General features: G+C 39.9%; 1 protein-coding gene across 2 annotated transcripts in view; it reads right to left on the reverse strand.

Annotated features, from left to right (window-relative positions):
* Positions 1–4,111: 4,111 nt before the first annotated feature.
* Positions 4,112–15,939, reverse strand: part of LOC311180266 (ER degradation-enhancing alpha-mannosidase-like protein 2) — a gene marked incomplete at its 5' end in the record, with an annotated part of 29,591 nt that continues 17,763 nt past the window's right edge. For both annotated transcript variants that reach the window (XM_084247966.1, XM_084247965.1), the window contains 3 exons: positions 4,112–4,710; positions 7,637–7,758; positions 10,796–10,940. In XM_084247966.1, the coding sequence (XP_084104092.1) occupies positions 4,210–4,710; positions 7,637–7,758; positions 10,796–10,940 (768 nt within the window). In that variant the 3' untranslated portion in view covers positions 4,112–4,209. The remainder of the gene's footprint in view (positions 4,711–7,636; positions 7,759–10,795; positions 10,941–15,939) is intronic.

Here is a 15,939-nt window from a genome sequence, read left to right on the forward strand (position 1 = left end):
CAGCAGGCTAAGCAGACAAAGACACCAACCTAGTGGGTGTGAAGTGGTATCTCATCGTGGTTTTGATTTGCATTTCCCTAATGACTAAAGATGCTGAAAATCTTTTCCTGTACTTATTGGCCATCTGTATACTTCTTTGGAGAAATGTCTATTTATATTCTTTAACCATTTTTTAATTGGGTTGTCTTTTTATTGCTGAGATGTAAAAGTTCTTTGTATTCTGGATACAAGATCCCATTAGATATTTGACTCGCAGATATATTCTCCTATTCTGTAAATTGTCTTTTCACTTTATTGATAATGACACTAAAGTGAGAGCGTGCCCTTTATTCCTATGTCTTTTGAAGCATAAAAGTTTTTAATTTTGAAGAAGTCCAGTTTCTGTTACTCTTTGTTTGCATGAGCTTTAGGTATTATATTTAAGAAGCCACAGCTGAATCCAAAGTCACAAAGATTTATACCTATGATTACTTCTAAGAATTTTTATAGTTTTAACTCCTATATTTACTTCTTCGATTCACTGAATCAAATTTTTTTATGGTGTGATTTTTTTAATTGGTAGATATCCAGTTGTCCTAGCAATATTTGTTAAAAATGATCCTCATTGGATTTTCTTAATCTCTTTTTCAAAAATCAATTGGTCATAAATAGAAGGGCTTATTTCTGGACCCTCACTTCTATTCCATTACTTTATGTATTTGTCCTTATGCCAGTTCCACACTTTCTTGATTACTGTAGCTTCAGGAAGTTTTAAAATTGGGACATGTGAGTCCTCCAACTTTGTTCTTTTTCAGGATTGTTTTGGCTATTCTGAGTTTCTTAAATTTCCATATGAATTTTAGGTCAGCCTATTTCTCAAAAAAAAAAAATTTGCGAGAGATTGCATTGAATCTGCAGATCAATTTGGGTAGTGATGCCATCTTAATATTAAGTCTTCTAATCCATAAACATAGTAATATTTTTCCATTTACTTAGATCTTTTAAGTTTTCTCTCAACAATGTATAGTTTTCAGTAGACAAATCCTCATGCCCTTCTTTTATTAAACTTCCTCCCAAGTAATTTATTCTTTGGTATGTTATGGTTAATGGAATTGTTTTCTTAATTTCATTTCTGGGTTATTCATTGCAAATGTATAGAAAAAACTAATTTTTGTATATTACGTTTGTATCCTTCAACCTCCCCAATCTACTGCTTTTCTCTTATTTGAGGGAATATAAAAATAATTATTAACTTTAAACTAAGAACATGTTACCAGTCACAATGGTCTTTAAAAGGTGTACAGGGCAGGCACCTGACAAGAAACAAATGACTCATGCAAATTAGGAAGGTTAGAGGGAGGGTTTAGTAAAGAGACCACTTAACAGAGGTGTGGCCAGAGTGTAGGGAAACCACAAGGGACAACACAATAATCCAGGGTTAGAAGTAGCACAGTCATTACCATCCCTAATTTATAGGGAACAGGGAATGGAAAGATGGTCATTGCCCAAAAATAAAGAGTTGTGTAGAGAAGGTGACCTTGAGAGAAACAGTGACTTTCAATTTAGAGACTAGCCAGACTGCAGCAACCCTGCTGGAAAGGAGCCAGGGGAATAAATATCTTTACTTCACTCTGCTCCCTCTCCCAGAATGTCCCACTGGCTGGACCCAACTGTAAACTAGAGAGCAAGTGATTCTTGTGTGGTTCATACCAGAATACAGGAGTAGAGAATAATTCACTCTCTTGTGACTAAGAAGGTAGACAGCAGAAGGGCAACTGGGAGATATCCACTTACCACATTAACAAATATTTATTTCACAATTACTCAAAGAAGGTAGAAGGAAGGGAATAATAAAAGACCACATTAGGGCAACAGTTAGGAGGCTACCAGAAGGGGAAGGGTGAAGGAGTCCAATGGACTACAGTGGTGGACCGGTGGTGGTAGGCTTGGTATGATAACATACATCTGTAGAGGTGTGAAACTATGCCCCTAAAACATAGTTTTATAAACTAACATTACCTCCTCAATAAACATATTAAGAAACTTAGGACAATTGAAAACAACATAAAATTGACAACAACCAAACCAATAGTTTGTTCTTAAAGAAAGAAAAATAAAATAAAAATTTTCTGGCAAGACTAACCAAGATATTTCACTTATCAAGATAAAGAGAAGGCATGGATAACTAATATTAGAAATAAGAATAACTTTGCTAAAAAATTTATAGGGAAACACAGCTTCCTAGGTTGGGGAAGAAGACAGGATTTAGGAAGGAATTTCCTTTCTTCCACTTTCTGACCTAGACCCTGGGGTGTTGCCTGATGACCAAGTGTGAATCTGGGTGTGGGGATAAGCTGACCTCGGTCACAAAGCCCTGAAGAGCCAACAGGATGGACTTGGCTCTAGGAGTGGTCATAGCAAATGGTAGCTGCTCGTTTTTAGAAGCTATAATTTCCTCAAATTTCAGGCAAGTCTTATTAACACAGTTCTCATCTGTGTTACAAGGAATTAAGAGTAGGTTTGCATCCCTCTGTGAGGTAAAGAAATGAAAGAAAGCCAGTATCTCTACCTCAGAGGCTTGCTTGCTCTGTAACTACAGAAAATGATCAGTAGCTGGATTAACCAAGGTTCATGATCATTTTCTGCATTAGAGTTTTTATATTCTTTGGGTAAATACTTAGTAGAGGTACTGCTGGATCATAAAAGATTTTTTTTTTCCTAAAGGAATCTCCATGACATTTTACATAAATGCTGCACCAAATTGCAGTACCACCAACTGTGGATGAGAGTTCCTTATTTCTCCACAACTCGCCAACATTTGTTATTTCCATTCTTTTTGATATGGTTGATTCTCACTGGGGTGAGGTCATATCTGATTGTGGTTTTGATTTACATTTCCCTTATAATAAATGACATTGAACAATTTTTTATATGCCCTACAGCCCATCTGAATGTCTTCTTTAGAACAGTGTCTATTTAGGTCTTTTGCCCATTTTTTGATTGTGTTGTCTGTTTCTTTGTTCCCTAGTCAGATATATAATTATTGATTTTTGTAGGTGTGTTTTTGAAGTACATCCTGATACTGATGGATGAAATGCTATGATGTAGGTGATTTCATTCTAAAGAATCCAGTGTGGATAGAAATGAAATAAGGTTAGTCATGAATTGACCTTCTTTGAAGCTGGGTTTGTTGAAGCTTGGTGATAAATCCATGAGGGATTATCCTTCTCCACTCTTGTTAATGCAAATTTTCTAAAATTAAAAGTTTAAAAACTCAACTTCCTCAGAGAGATCTTCCCTTACCTATGGAAGGTAGATTAATTAATCTACCTATAGAAGGTAGATTATCACTCTCCATTTTGTAGCACACCAGTCTATTTTTTTTCATAGTACCTACCACAATGTTATCTATTTACTAGTTTACTTCTCTCCACTAGAATTTAGTTTCCATGAGAACAAAACTCTGCCTTGTTCACCGCTGAACTCTGGGGCTGAATCTGGCACACAAAGGTGTTTCATAAATCTCTGTTGCATGGAAGGATGGGTAGAAATAAATTTCAAAGCAGAAATTTTTGTTGCATGGAAGATGGTTAGATTTTTTTTTTAACGTATTACACTTTTTTTTTTTTAAAGATTCACTTATTTATTTATACAAGCAAGGGTTCAGTCAGAAGCACGGGAGGGTGAGAGAATTCACCAGAGCCAGAGCGGGGAGCAGAGTAGGCAGAAGGACTGAAGTACACTGCTGAGGGGAGCAGTGGGCAGCAGGAGAGGTCTGCGCTCCATGTGGGACCCTCCCCCGGTGGCCAGGAGCAGCCGGGGATCGAACTGGTGCTGCAGAGGCTTCCGGCAGCTTCGCAACCCAGCGCTCAACCGCTGTGCCACCGGGGAGGCCCAGAAGATGGTTAGATTGGCAGACAAGAGTGCATAAGCACAGGCTGGGAGAAGAATACATTTATAACAATACCCAAAGATACCAGAGAAAGGGAAACTTGCAAGAAAGGGACATTCAACTTATTAGTTGAACCCTAGGATCTATGACTTAACTGTTTTTCCAAATATAAGAGAAAAATAAATGAGATTCACAATTATTTTTAGCCATGAACCCTATCTTTTTTTGGACGAAATCTCCTGAAACAGCCCAATATGTAAAAGAGAACAACACAATAGCCAAAAGCAGATTTATTGTTATAGTTTAGTTTCAAAAACAAACAAAAAAGCATCCAGTGGTTATGAGGAATCTAGGAAAACTTGTCCCAGTAATGCCAACTTAGAGGTAAAGGGTTGACTAGGGCAGCTGAGAAGTGGAATTTTCCGCTTGGCAGGTTTCTTCTCCCTTCCCTGGTCATTGTTTTCTGATGAGGAGAATGTTCCTGGCCCTGTTGGGGGTTCCCATGGCCCAGAGCGCCTAGTTTTTTTTTTAAAACTTGACCTATTCCGTTTGAGAGAGTAGAACTCCCTCATCAAGTCTTCCACTTCCCACTGCTCTTCCTTCAGCCTCCGACAACAGTGCAGGGCAGCGGGATCAATGGGGTGGGCTTCTGTGTTGAAGATATAGCCCCCAGCCCCCAAAATGCATTCCCCATAGGGGGTTATCACCGCATCGAAGGTGGAACCGTTGTTGTGGATGAAGTTGGTTGGATCAAAGAGAAGATACAGGTATTTCACAGTCTCAGCCAGGAAGAAAGACTCCATGCGGTTGTCAAGCTTGTGGTCTCGCAGATCTTTGATCTGCCACAAGGGAGAGGGAAGCAAGTCAGAACAGCACCATAGGGCAGCAGAAGGGGTCAGGGACCCCACAGGAATTGCTGCTCTGCCCCAAGGCAGTTGAGGGCCTTTGGGCAAATCATTTATCTTCTCAGACACCCTTTTCCAAGACACCATTATGTCATTCCTGGATTATCACAACTCCCAACAGGGCTTCCTGCTTCCATTCTTACCCTCAAGTATACAGATCTCCCTCAATTTATTATAAGATGGAGTTATATCTCCACTGTCCCCACAAACCCATTGGAAACTCAGAATATCATAAGTTAAAAATGCCCTTAATACACATCCAATCCACTGAACATCACAGTGTACCCTAGCCTACCTTAAACGTGCTCAAAACACTTAAATTAATCTTTAAGTGGGCAAAATCATCTAACACAAAGCCAATTTTATAATAAAATGGTGACTATCTCAGGCATAGGTTGGTATTTATCAACATGATGGGATATGAAAACACAAAACACAATAACCACTGGTACCCAGTGTAAGTATCAGTCATTCACCCTCATCGCAGATGCCTGGCATCACAAGAAAGTATTGTATTGCATGTCACTAGACTGGAAAAGACCAACATTCAAAGTATGGTCTCTATTGAATGCACACTGCTTTCATATTGTCATAAAGTTGAAAAACACTGAGTTGAACCACTGTAAATCAGGGACCATCTGTATTTATATCATACATCTAATATGTCAATCCACTGAAAATCATTACAGTTTGTACCCATTTCATGTAGACTGGAAACCAAGTCCACACTAAGGCCTGGTGGGTCCATCATAATCTGGTGGCTGTTCCCTTCCTGACCTCATCTCTCAGTGTTCTCTTCCTTGTTCTTGCTGTGCTAGCCATGTGGCCTTTCTGTCCCGGGAGCAAGAAAGCATGCCCCTGCCCAGGTTCTTTCCATGTGTTGTTCTTTCAATCTGCAGTACCCTCCCTTTAGATCATCATAGTTTGCTCACTTGTTTTCTTCCAGTCTCTGTTCAAATGCTATCTCATCAGGAAGTCTTCTGTGACCTCCCCACACGACATGACAACCTCCTATCTCCTGTCTTTTGTGACTACAAATACAGATCTATCTAAGCTTCCCTTTCAATGACATTATGAAAATGTAGCACCACTTATTGAACTAATCTTCTCTTGATAGGCTTCAAGGTGGCTACCAAGCTCTTGTTCTTTTTTTTTAATTTTTATCTATTTATTTATTTTTTAAGATTTATTTATTCATGCACACAAGAACCAGGGTACAGGCCAGATGTATGGGAGGGTGAGAGGATTCACCAGAGACAGAGTGGGGAACAGGCAGATTGACTGAAATACACTGTTGAGGGGAGCAGCAGGCAAGACAGGAGAGTTCTGCCACACAATATGGGATTCTCCCTGGTTGGCAGGGATCGAACCCGCGCCGTAGAGACTGTGAACAGCTTCACAGTGCTCCGCCCAACCGCCTGCGCCACCAGGGAGGCCCAAGCTCTTGCTTTTAAAAACAACTAATTAAGAGTCTTATGAAGAAAAACTTATACTAGATTTACAATCATGGATGAGTAAGTTTACTGGCTATAAACACTTACTTTAGTTTTTCGGAATTAGCAATATATTTTCTTCAACAAAACTAATTCTCAGTGGACATCTATTTTACACACAAAAAAATGCTACTAAAATGTGGACTTGATGTACGAATTATTATCTTCTTGCCCAGTTTGACAAAGGCCAGAGAATCACATGCCTATTCCCATCATTCACATTGGAAGACCTCCAAAGGACTTCATTTTCATGGAAATAAGTCGAACATTCCTAAGGAGGCCCCAGTGGGTTTATTCACTTTGGCTTTTCACGAAATAGACCAAATTAAAAACTAAAACATATCATTGCTTTATTTCCCTCCTACACATATAGATCTTTTCCTTAAAATATATATATATATCTATGCCTTACTTAGTGAATACAGAAGTACTATAAAAATTTGAAAAAAAGTTTTTGTTTTTTTAATCCCATACCCTCAAAACTCCTCTGTAGTTTTTTTTGGTGAATTTTTTCCACATTCATTCTTACACATCTGGTTTTTTACATGTCTGTGATGACTGCTTATTTATATCTCGCCTGCTCGGGTCCTCTAAGGATGTGACATGGCTCTCACCCTTTGCCCTTTCAATCCATTCTCCACAGAGCAGACAGAGTACCCTTTCTAAAATACAAATCAGATCATGCTATAAATCCCACAAAGCTTCTCATTCCAAGCCGAATAAAATCCAAATTCTTCCCCATGGCCTATACAAAGCCCTACCTGAGTAGTCCCTGCTTACCCTAGGACTTTCTCTCTTCCCACTTCCTTGTTCACTCCACTCCAGTCACACTAACCTTCTTCCTGTCTGCCAGAAACACATTCATTGTTTTTCCTACTAAAATGTCAGCTCAGAGGCTTGGTATTTCTTCATTGTTTTAACCTTCTAGCCTACCACAGAGCCTGACCTGTGAAAGACACTGAAGAAACATTTGTGAAAGTAGCAGGAACTATTTCCTGAAGGCTCTCCAGGTTTGAATATAGGGCAATGGAACTTGTATTTCCCTTCTAGAGATCATTTTATAAGTCCATAAAACTCTTGTGCAAAGCAGTCCATTCAGACAGTAAAAGGATCTCTGACACAGGGAGAATGCCAAGGGCATGGGGTCAAGACCCCCAGGAACTAATCTGAGCTCCCCTCTATTAGCTACGTGACCTTTAGCAAGACTCTTAGCTTCTCTGTTCTTCAGTCTCCCCATGTATAAAATAAAGTCATTACATGTATTTCTAAGGTCCCTACCAGGGCTAATAATCCAGAACTCCCAATGTTCCAACCTTAAGGAGGCTATTTAGACATTTCATAGTTCTTGGATCTATGGAAACACTTACTGTTGCAAATCCACACTCCACCTTGCTGATCTTTTCAATGGATTCCACAGCATCTCTTCCAAGTTCTAAGAGGGTGGGATCCCCTGTCGCACGGTAGAGGTACATGGCACTCTCGATGAGTTCTGCAAAATACAAAAGAGATTCTTTTTCATCCAGTGGCTGAGGAGGGAAGTGTCAGGGCGCACTAAGGGTAGTGAGAATCTCCTCTACTCCATACCTCGTCCAAAGGCCCCAGCTCAGAGGAACACTGGACAACTCATTCAATGCTGAGTTTTCAGAGCCAACAAACCCAAAGGCTGAAGCTTAAGTAGAGACCAGCATTAAAACTGGTCATGGACTCCCATCCCCAGGGAGACAGGCAGGCAGGCTCTGGGATGGGGAAATGGTAGAGGATGCTGTTTTTCTCCCAGTATCTTTTCCCTCTTTCTTCCTTAGTAACAAAATCCCCAACTTAGTCAAGCACTTGGCTACCTAGACTAACAACTATTCCCAACAGCCAGGAGTAGGATTAAGGTCCCTGACACCATAGAGTGCCATAAGAGGCCAGAACATGAAAGAGTAATTAATCTGAAATTTAATTAAGCTACCTTTTTTACCCTGTTACTCAGAGCTTAATTTAATCCTAAAACTTAAAAGAATATGAGCCTGGTATGGGGAATATAACCAAAATGAAAATGCACACATTGTGCAAAAATGAAAAATGATGTAAGAATTATATAAAATAAAATATTTAAAAAAAAAGACATGAGCCTGTCATTCTGAGGCCATTTCTGACATAGTTGACAAAGAAGTTAAGATATTCAAGGGCCAAGCTTCAATCTAACAAAGATGCAGCCATAGCTCACTGTGGACAAGATGGTGGTCTTGACCTTTTCTACACAATTGGAATTTGATGTTCTGACATGGGCCCCATCTTAAGATGAATACTAGCCACAGGAGTTGGTTCAGATAAAAGTATTTATTCTGGAGGAAAGAAAGACAGGAAAATGTGTTTAGTGCTTTCAGGTATCTGGAGGGCTGTTACAGAAAAAAGAGACTTGAGGTCTACAGAGAACAGCACCCCCCCCCATAGGTGGAGCTACAGCTCACATTTTTCCACTTCTTCACCTGCCTTTTTTTTTTTTTTTTTAAGATTTATTTATTTATTTATACAAGCACTGGGTACAGTCAGAGCGGGGAGCAGAGCAGGCAGAAGGACCGAAGTACACTGCTGAGGGGAGCAGTGGGCGGCAGGAGAGGTCTGCGTGCCATGCGGGACCCTCTCCGGTGGCCGGGGAGCAGCCGGGGATCGAACCGGCGCTGCAGGGGCTGCGGGCAGCTTCGCAACCCAGAGCTCAACCGCTGCGCCACTGGGGAGGCCCTTCACCTGCCTTTTCTTAGAGAGGGAAGAAATTCTCTCCCCACCCCATACTGATGTCTCTTTCTGATCTCTCCTTCCTTGTTTCCTTCTGTTGCTCAGCACTTTCCTCTCTTTTGATTGATTACTGAAAACTCTATTTCTTTATTTTTTTTCTTATTTTTGAAGAAAAGATCTCTGCCTGTCTCCCTAGTTCTCTCCTATGTCTCACTCTCTTTACCCCATGGGCCTCTAGACAGATGCCAATCGAGCTGCTCATGTTCTAAGACAATGACTGGGGCAGTCAGTAAGTGAACATACTGTTCAAAGAAAGAAAAGTGAGTGTACTCCTGGGCGGCCTGCCCTCCTGTCCTAAGCTGCTGCTGGATCAGTGTGCCCAGAGTCAGCCATCTCATGTTCTTTTCCTCACACATGGCCAAAGTATACCAGTAGTTGCTTTCATTTCCTGTATAACCAGCCAACTCTCTAGTAGAAGGTGCCAGCACAAGCTGAGCCCAGACTTTCAGGCCATCAAACTAGATTTTGTGCTCTGACACTGCTAATCTTATACATGTACCAGAATGTAAGGTACAGGCCAATCTAATTATAGAACAGCACCTCATCTCTTATTTGCTATTCTTTTGGAAGGATGACTGGACGAAGGCATTCCTGGATTCCTGGCAGTGGTGACTGACTTTCCACTGATGCCTTCCTGCAAGTTTGTCCTGCAAACCTAAGCAATTTCCTCTGTACCCAATGAGTGCCCTGTCAGTGGCGATAACTGAGCAAAAACTACATGACCACTTGACAGGTTTATTACAGGGAAATTTCAATTAGATGACCTCTCAGATCCCACCTAGCCCTGAGACTGCCCAAGCCTAAATCTTCATTTTATCTATTGTAGCACTGAATATACCTTCTAAGGGTTTCCTCGTAAGAAAAGGAAAAAAGGCATGAGAAACACCAAGAACAGCAGCCTCTAAGGAGTCAAAATGACTAATTTGCTCTTTACAGTGGCTGTTTCAGTCCCTCTTTGCTTCCCCTCCACAACTCCTATAAGAATCACTAGGGTTTCAGGAGGAAGGAAATGGGACATTGAGGGCAAAATGGGCAGAAGCTACCAGAAGACCTGCCCCACAGCTAAGTGGCAGGTGGGAGGTGGGAAGCACCTAAGACAATGGGACAGTAACCTATTTGGGGGTGGGGGATGACTATGTGTGCTGACTAAGCTTCCTTCCTCCATTCCTTTTTCTCTTCCCCTCCTCACAATGTTTAACTTTCCTGCAGTGAATCAGTGGATAAGAAGTAGAAATAAATTTAAGAACATTATAGTGTATAGGCCCTTTCTTCTCTGCATTTTGGCTTCTGAGCTGCAATGGGAAGGTGGAAGAGATGACGTGATTCATCCCTGAAGTCCATTCCAAAGTTCTTACATTCCATGCCGCAGAGGCATAATATATCTGACCTCCTAACCTAGGAAGCCCATCACACTTTTGAAATCCTAATGACAGGATCTCAAAAGGAGTCAACTTGGCGTCTTCCTTCTTACTCATTTTTCCAAGCTTGAACAAGCATACAATTTAGTTATGACATCTTGGGAAAACCATTTTAATCCATTAGGCCTGTTTCCTTATCTGAAAATAGGGGAATAAATGATTCCTATAGGAAAACCATTCAGAGCCACTGAGAATCAGATGGGAAAAAATGGACTTGCGAGCACTTGGAAGGTGTGGAACCTCGTAGAAACACCCACGTGCTAAGGGTGGGTGGAGTTAGAAGAACCAGAATCTGTAGGCTGGGCATGGGTCAGAGATGCTGCTTACCTGGCCGAAGTGGGTAGCCTTCTCGCTTCTCCACTGTGTAACCCTGAGGAATGTTGTAGAATTCCGGGAGTCCCCCAAACTGCTTCCAGACAGTATAGTAGTTAAGGAAGGTCCTCATGGCATTGTCAATGTCCCCAATGAGGCTCTGTAAGATAGAGGTTATTAGGAGGCTGCATCCAGGAATAATGACCCATGTATAAATCCATGCATATAACCCCAGGGGAAAAGAAAAAGCAAAGACTTTGGGGCCAAAAGGTGCACCATCAAATGCTGGATCTGCTATTAACTCACTGAGAGGCCCCAAGCCAGATACTTAACTTCTTTGAGCCTCATCTCTAAAATGCAAAAAACAATGTATCTCATACATTGTGGTGAGGGAGGCGGTTGTATACAAAGTCCCTGGCTCCCCTGGTGCCTCTACATGTTCAACCAATGCTGGCTACTAAGATATTTTAAATAAGTCAGTCAGTCTTTTCATTCAAAATTCTGAGAAAAGAAAAAAGGAGAGTTGTACTCTTACTCCCACTCTATACCTCAGCAGATAACCATTTTTTACTCTTTTGTAAACATAGCAAATGTGTATTCATATACACTATTTCCCCCATTTTGAGCAAAGCTAATTAAATATAACATTCTACAGTTTCCTTCTTGCTTAAATTTTTTATTGAAGTATCATTGGTTTATATAGATGTTAGTATTTTGGAAGTACAGGATCCCCGCCCCCTCTGCCTTAAGTATAGTTATCCTAGCGTGACCCCATCAACACAGCACCCGGAGTGCACTACCACAATCCACGGTGCTCTCTCCCCACTTTCCAGTTTCCTTTTTTCAATTAACAATATGGCTTGATTTTTCCATATAAGTACTTAAAGAGATTCACTACCCTCAGTTATATAGTTACATAGCATTCCACTGCTTGGAACACAATTAGTTCCCTATTAATAGCTAGTTGGCTTGGTTCCATTTTTCTGTATTTATATAACAGTCACCACTGCAATAACCTTATACAAATGTCACTTCAAACACATAAAAGTGTATCTGTGAGATAAATTTCCAGAATTAAGACTTCTGGGACTGAGGATATATGCCTTTGTGATTTTACTAACTGTTGCTAAGCAGCTAATAATATTAATGTAAGCTCAAAGGGAAACAATTGACCTTCTTGACATCTTCGGTTGGCTGTCTCATGGATAGAACAAACTTGATATTTCCCAAACAAAATTCTTGGTTCCCTCACTGTCCCACTTTCCTACTCTCGTGTCTCTTTCTTCCTAGTAAATGGCGCCTCCACCCACCCAGTTACTCTGTCCGGAAACCTGGTTATCATTCTTTACTCCTCCCCCTTCTCCTCTTTCCCACATCCATTCCATCAGCAACTTCTGTCAATTCCCTCTCTAAACCAGCAAGAATTTTCTCTCTTTATTTCCAGAGTCGGTGCCTAGTCCGGTCACCAGCATCTCATACTGGGATGACCTCAAAGGCCTTCTCACTGGTCCACCAATTGTCTTCTTGCCACTCTCCTGTCCACTATCCACAAAGCAGCCATAGAAATCACTTTACTTCATGACCAGACCTCAGGGCTTTCCTTGGGCTCAGTATAAAGTCAGGACACCTCACTGTGGCCCTCAACGTCTGGTCAGAGCTGACCTTCCATAAAATGATCTTTCCCTTCCCTGGACTGTGGTCATTTTCTTTTTTTAATTTTAAAAAGCTTTCTTGGGATATAATTTATATACCACAATATTCACCATTTGTAAGTGCAAAATTCAGTGGGTTTTAGTACGTTCAGTTACACAACCATTACCACTATTGAATTCCAAATATTTTCATCACTCTCCCAAATAAACTTGTACCCATTAGTAGTTACTCTCCATCTCCGGCTTCCCCGAGCTCCTGTCCATATCAATGTTTTTTTTTTTGTTGTTGTTTTTACAGATTTGTCTATCCTGGACATTTCACTTAAATGGAATAACAGAGTATGTGGTCTTTTGTGACTATGTTCTTTTTTTTTTTTTTATAAATTTGTTATATTCCCCATACAATTACAGCCCCCCCATTCTGACCCCAATCCCTCCCCTCCCGCCCCCGCCCCCCTAAAAGTGTCTCTGGTTCATAGTTTTTTGTTGATTTTGATTTTCACTTTCTTATAGTTATTCATTTTCCTGGTCCCTTATTTAAGTTTTCTAGATTCCTGCTATGAGTGAGACCATCCGGTATTTTTCTTTTTCTTTTTGGCTTATTTCGCTGAGCATGATCCCTTCCAGCGCCATCCATGTTGCTGCAAATTGCATGTGTTTATCTTTTTTGAATGCTGAGTAATATTCCATGGTATATATGTACCACATCTTCTTGATCCAGTCATCTGTTTTTGGGCATTTGGGTTGTTTCCAAAGCTTAGCTATTGTAAACAGTGCTGCTATAAACATAGGGGTGCAGGTGTTCTTTGGAATTGATGTTTCTGTGTCCTTTGGGTAAATACCTAGGAGTGGAATTGCTGGATCATATGGAAGCTCTATGTTTAGTAGGTCCAGAAATCTCCACACAGCTTTCCACAGTGGTTGGACCAGTTTGCACTCCCACCAACAGTGCAGAAGAGTTCCTTTTTCTCCACACCCTCGCCAACATTTGTTGTTGCTAGTTTTTTTAATATGTGCCATTCTCACTGGTGTAAGATGGTATCTCATGGTAGTTTTGATTTGCATTTCTCTGATGACAAGTGATGTTGAACATTTTTTCATATGCCTGTTGGCCATTTGCATTTCCTCTTCAGAGAAGTTTCTTTTTTGACTATGTTCTTTTACTTGAAATATTTTCAAGGTTAATTTATGTTTTATCATGAATTGCTACTTCATCCCTGTTTATTGCCAAGTAAGATCCCATCATATAGATATAACATATTTTGTTTCTCCATTCATCAGTTGATGGACATCTGTCCTATTTCCATTTTCAACTATTATGAATAATATTGCTATGAACAAGTACAAGTTTGTGTGTGGATAAATGTTTCATAGATATACACCTAAGGGTGGGATTGTTAGGTCATATGGTAACTTTATGTTGAACTTTTTAAGTAACTGCTAAACTGTTTTCCAAAGAAACTGTACCATTTTACAGTCCCAGCAGCAATGAAGAGGATTCCAGTTTCAGTTTATCTAGTAGTTGTCACTGCCTATCTTTTTTATTGTAACTGTCCTAGTGTATATGTCTTATTATCATTTTGACTTTTATTTCCTTAGTGATTAATGATGTTGAACACATTTTCATGTGTTTACTAAAATTTGTATATCTTCTTTGAAGAAATATGCATTCAAATCCTTTGCCCATTTTTAAATTGTGTTATTTGCATTTTCACTGTTGAGTTCTAAGTGTTCTTTATATATTCCAGATACTAGATATCCTTGTATATATGATTTTTGTTTGTTTGTTAAATTTTTTATTGAAGTACTGTTGGTTCACATCACTGTTAGTATTTTGGAAGTACAGAATCCCCCCTTTAGTATAGTTACCCTAGCATACCATTCTGCAGGTTGTCTTTTTACTTCTTCATAGTGTCCTTTGAGGAGTTAGCAGAGTGGTGCAGTGGAACCATGATGGGCCCAGAGTGTACTTCGAAGCACAAATGTTTTCAATTTTCATGAAGTGCAATTTGTGGTATGATAATCCACTCCATGAAAATAAAACCATTGTTTTTTGCTTCTCCATTATGGGGCACTTTGATCATTTTTTTCTTTGTCATAAATTTTGCTACTAGGAATATCTGCATCATTTTCTCTTGCATTATTTTGTTGGAAAATGTGCACAGAAATGGAATCATGCAAAGTTAAAAGGTACGATCGGTTAAATGTTTGGGTTGAACAAGAAGATTTTCCAAGAGCAATGTAGTCACAAATAGTCTTAAAGAAATACATTTCCAGTTCCTCAACTTTCCTAATATGACTCTGCCTTGGAACACAAAGGCCGGCTATCCAGTCTCACTGTCTCTTTCACAATTGTCCTTCTCTCATCTTACAAAAAACAAGCTGTACATACCACCAATTTCTAAACTTACTGTGGGTATAAAAAACTTCCTGAGCACCAAGCTCAGTTAAATTTAAAATACTAGTGTAGGCATTAAGAAAAATGAATGACTCTAAGCATTCAATAACAATTTTTTTTGACTATCAGGTAGTTTCCAATTCTCTGCTTTCATAAAAATGGAAAGAAGAACTGGTCAAGTTGTTAACAGCAAGGGCATAAAAATAATTTTTGATGACAGATCATATGATTAATTTTCTACAAAGAATGAACCATACAGTACTGAACGAACCATATATTACCCATGTTTATAGGTCAAAAATGGTTGAATGCTGGCAGTTCTACATGGTTCAATATATTAACTCAAAGATTCAAAGAACTAAATGATATTGCAATGCTCAAACTCCTTCCATCTCCAGCTCCTTATTTATGTGCCTATCTATCTATCTATCCATCCATCCATCCATCTATCTCCCCCTTTAGCCATATATATATATATGTGTGTGTGTGTGTGTGTGTGTGTATAGATAGATAGATGTGTGTGTGTGTGTATGTGTGTGTGTGTAGTCCTGGAAAGCTATACAGAAGACTAATCTGGGGGATGGACTGGGGAAAGGGGTTGAGGATGGGGGCTCATCACTTACTTTTCACTGTATTGCTTTTCATACTTTGTAAGTTTACCACCATCCACATGTTATTATCTTTTCTTAAAATTAAAAAAAATTAGTTTATAAGAGTATTTTGGTATACCTCAGGGGTAGATTAGATGGGGTCTAAAATCCCTTTCAGCTACAACTCTATTAGACAGTGTAATGGGGGGAAAAAATGATGGCAGGCAGAGCAGCCCCAGCTTTCACCCTCTTTTCTCAGATCCACTGTCAAGAATGAGAAGATTTGACAAAAATGCCCAGTAAAGAAATAGTTGTTGCCAAAGACACTGTCTGCTGTATTTTAAGCAGTACAACATTCCAGAGCAGTTCAGTTCCTGACACCATAAAACCCCCCTTGGAAAATTTGTCTGGCAGAATCTTAAATCATCTGATTCATTCTAAATCTCTCTTTCAGGGCCTCCCCGGTGGCACAGCGGTTGAGCGCTGGGTTGTGAAGCTGCCCGAAGCCTCTGCAGCGCC

This window comes from Talpa europaea (genome assembly GCF_964194135.1).
Source record: "Talpa europaea genome assembly, chromosome: 11".
NCBI classification, from domain to species: domain Eukaryota; kingdom Metazoa; phylum Chordata; class Mammalia; order Eulipotyphla; family Talpidae; genus Talpa; species Talpa europaea.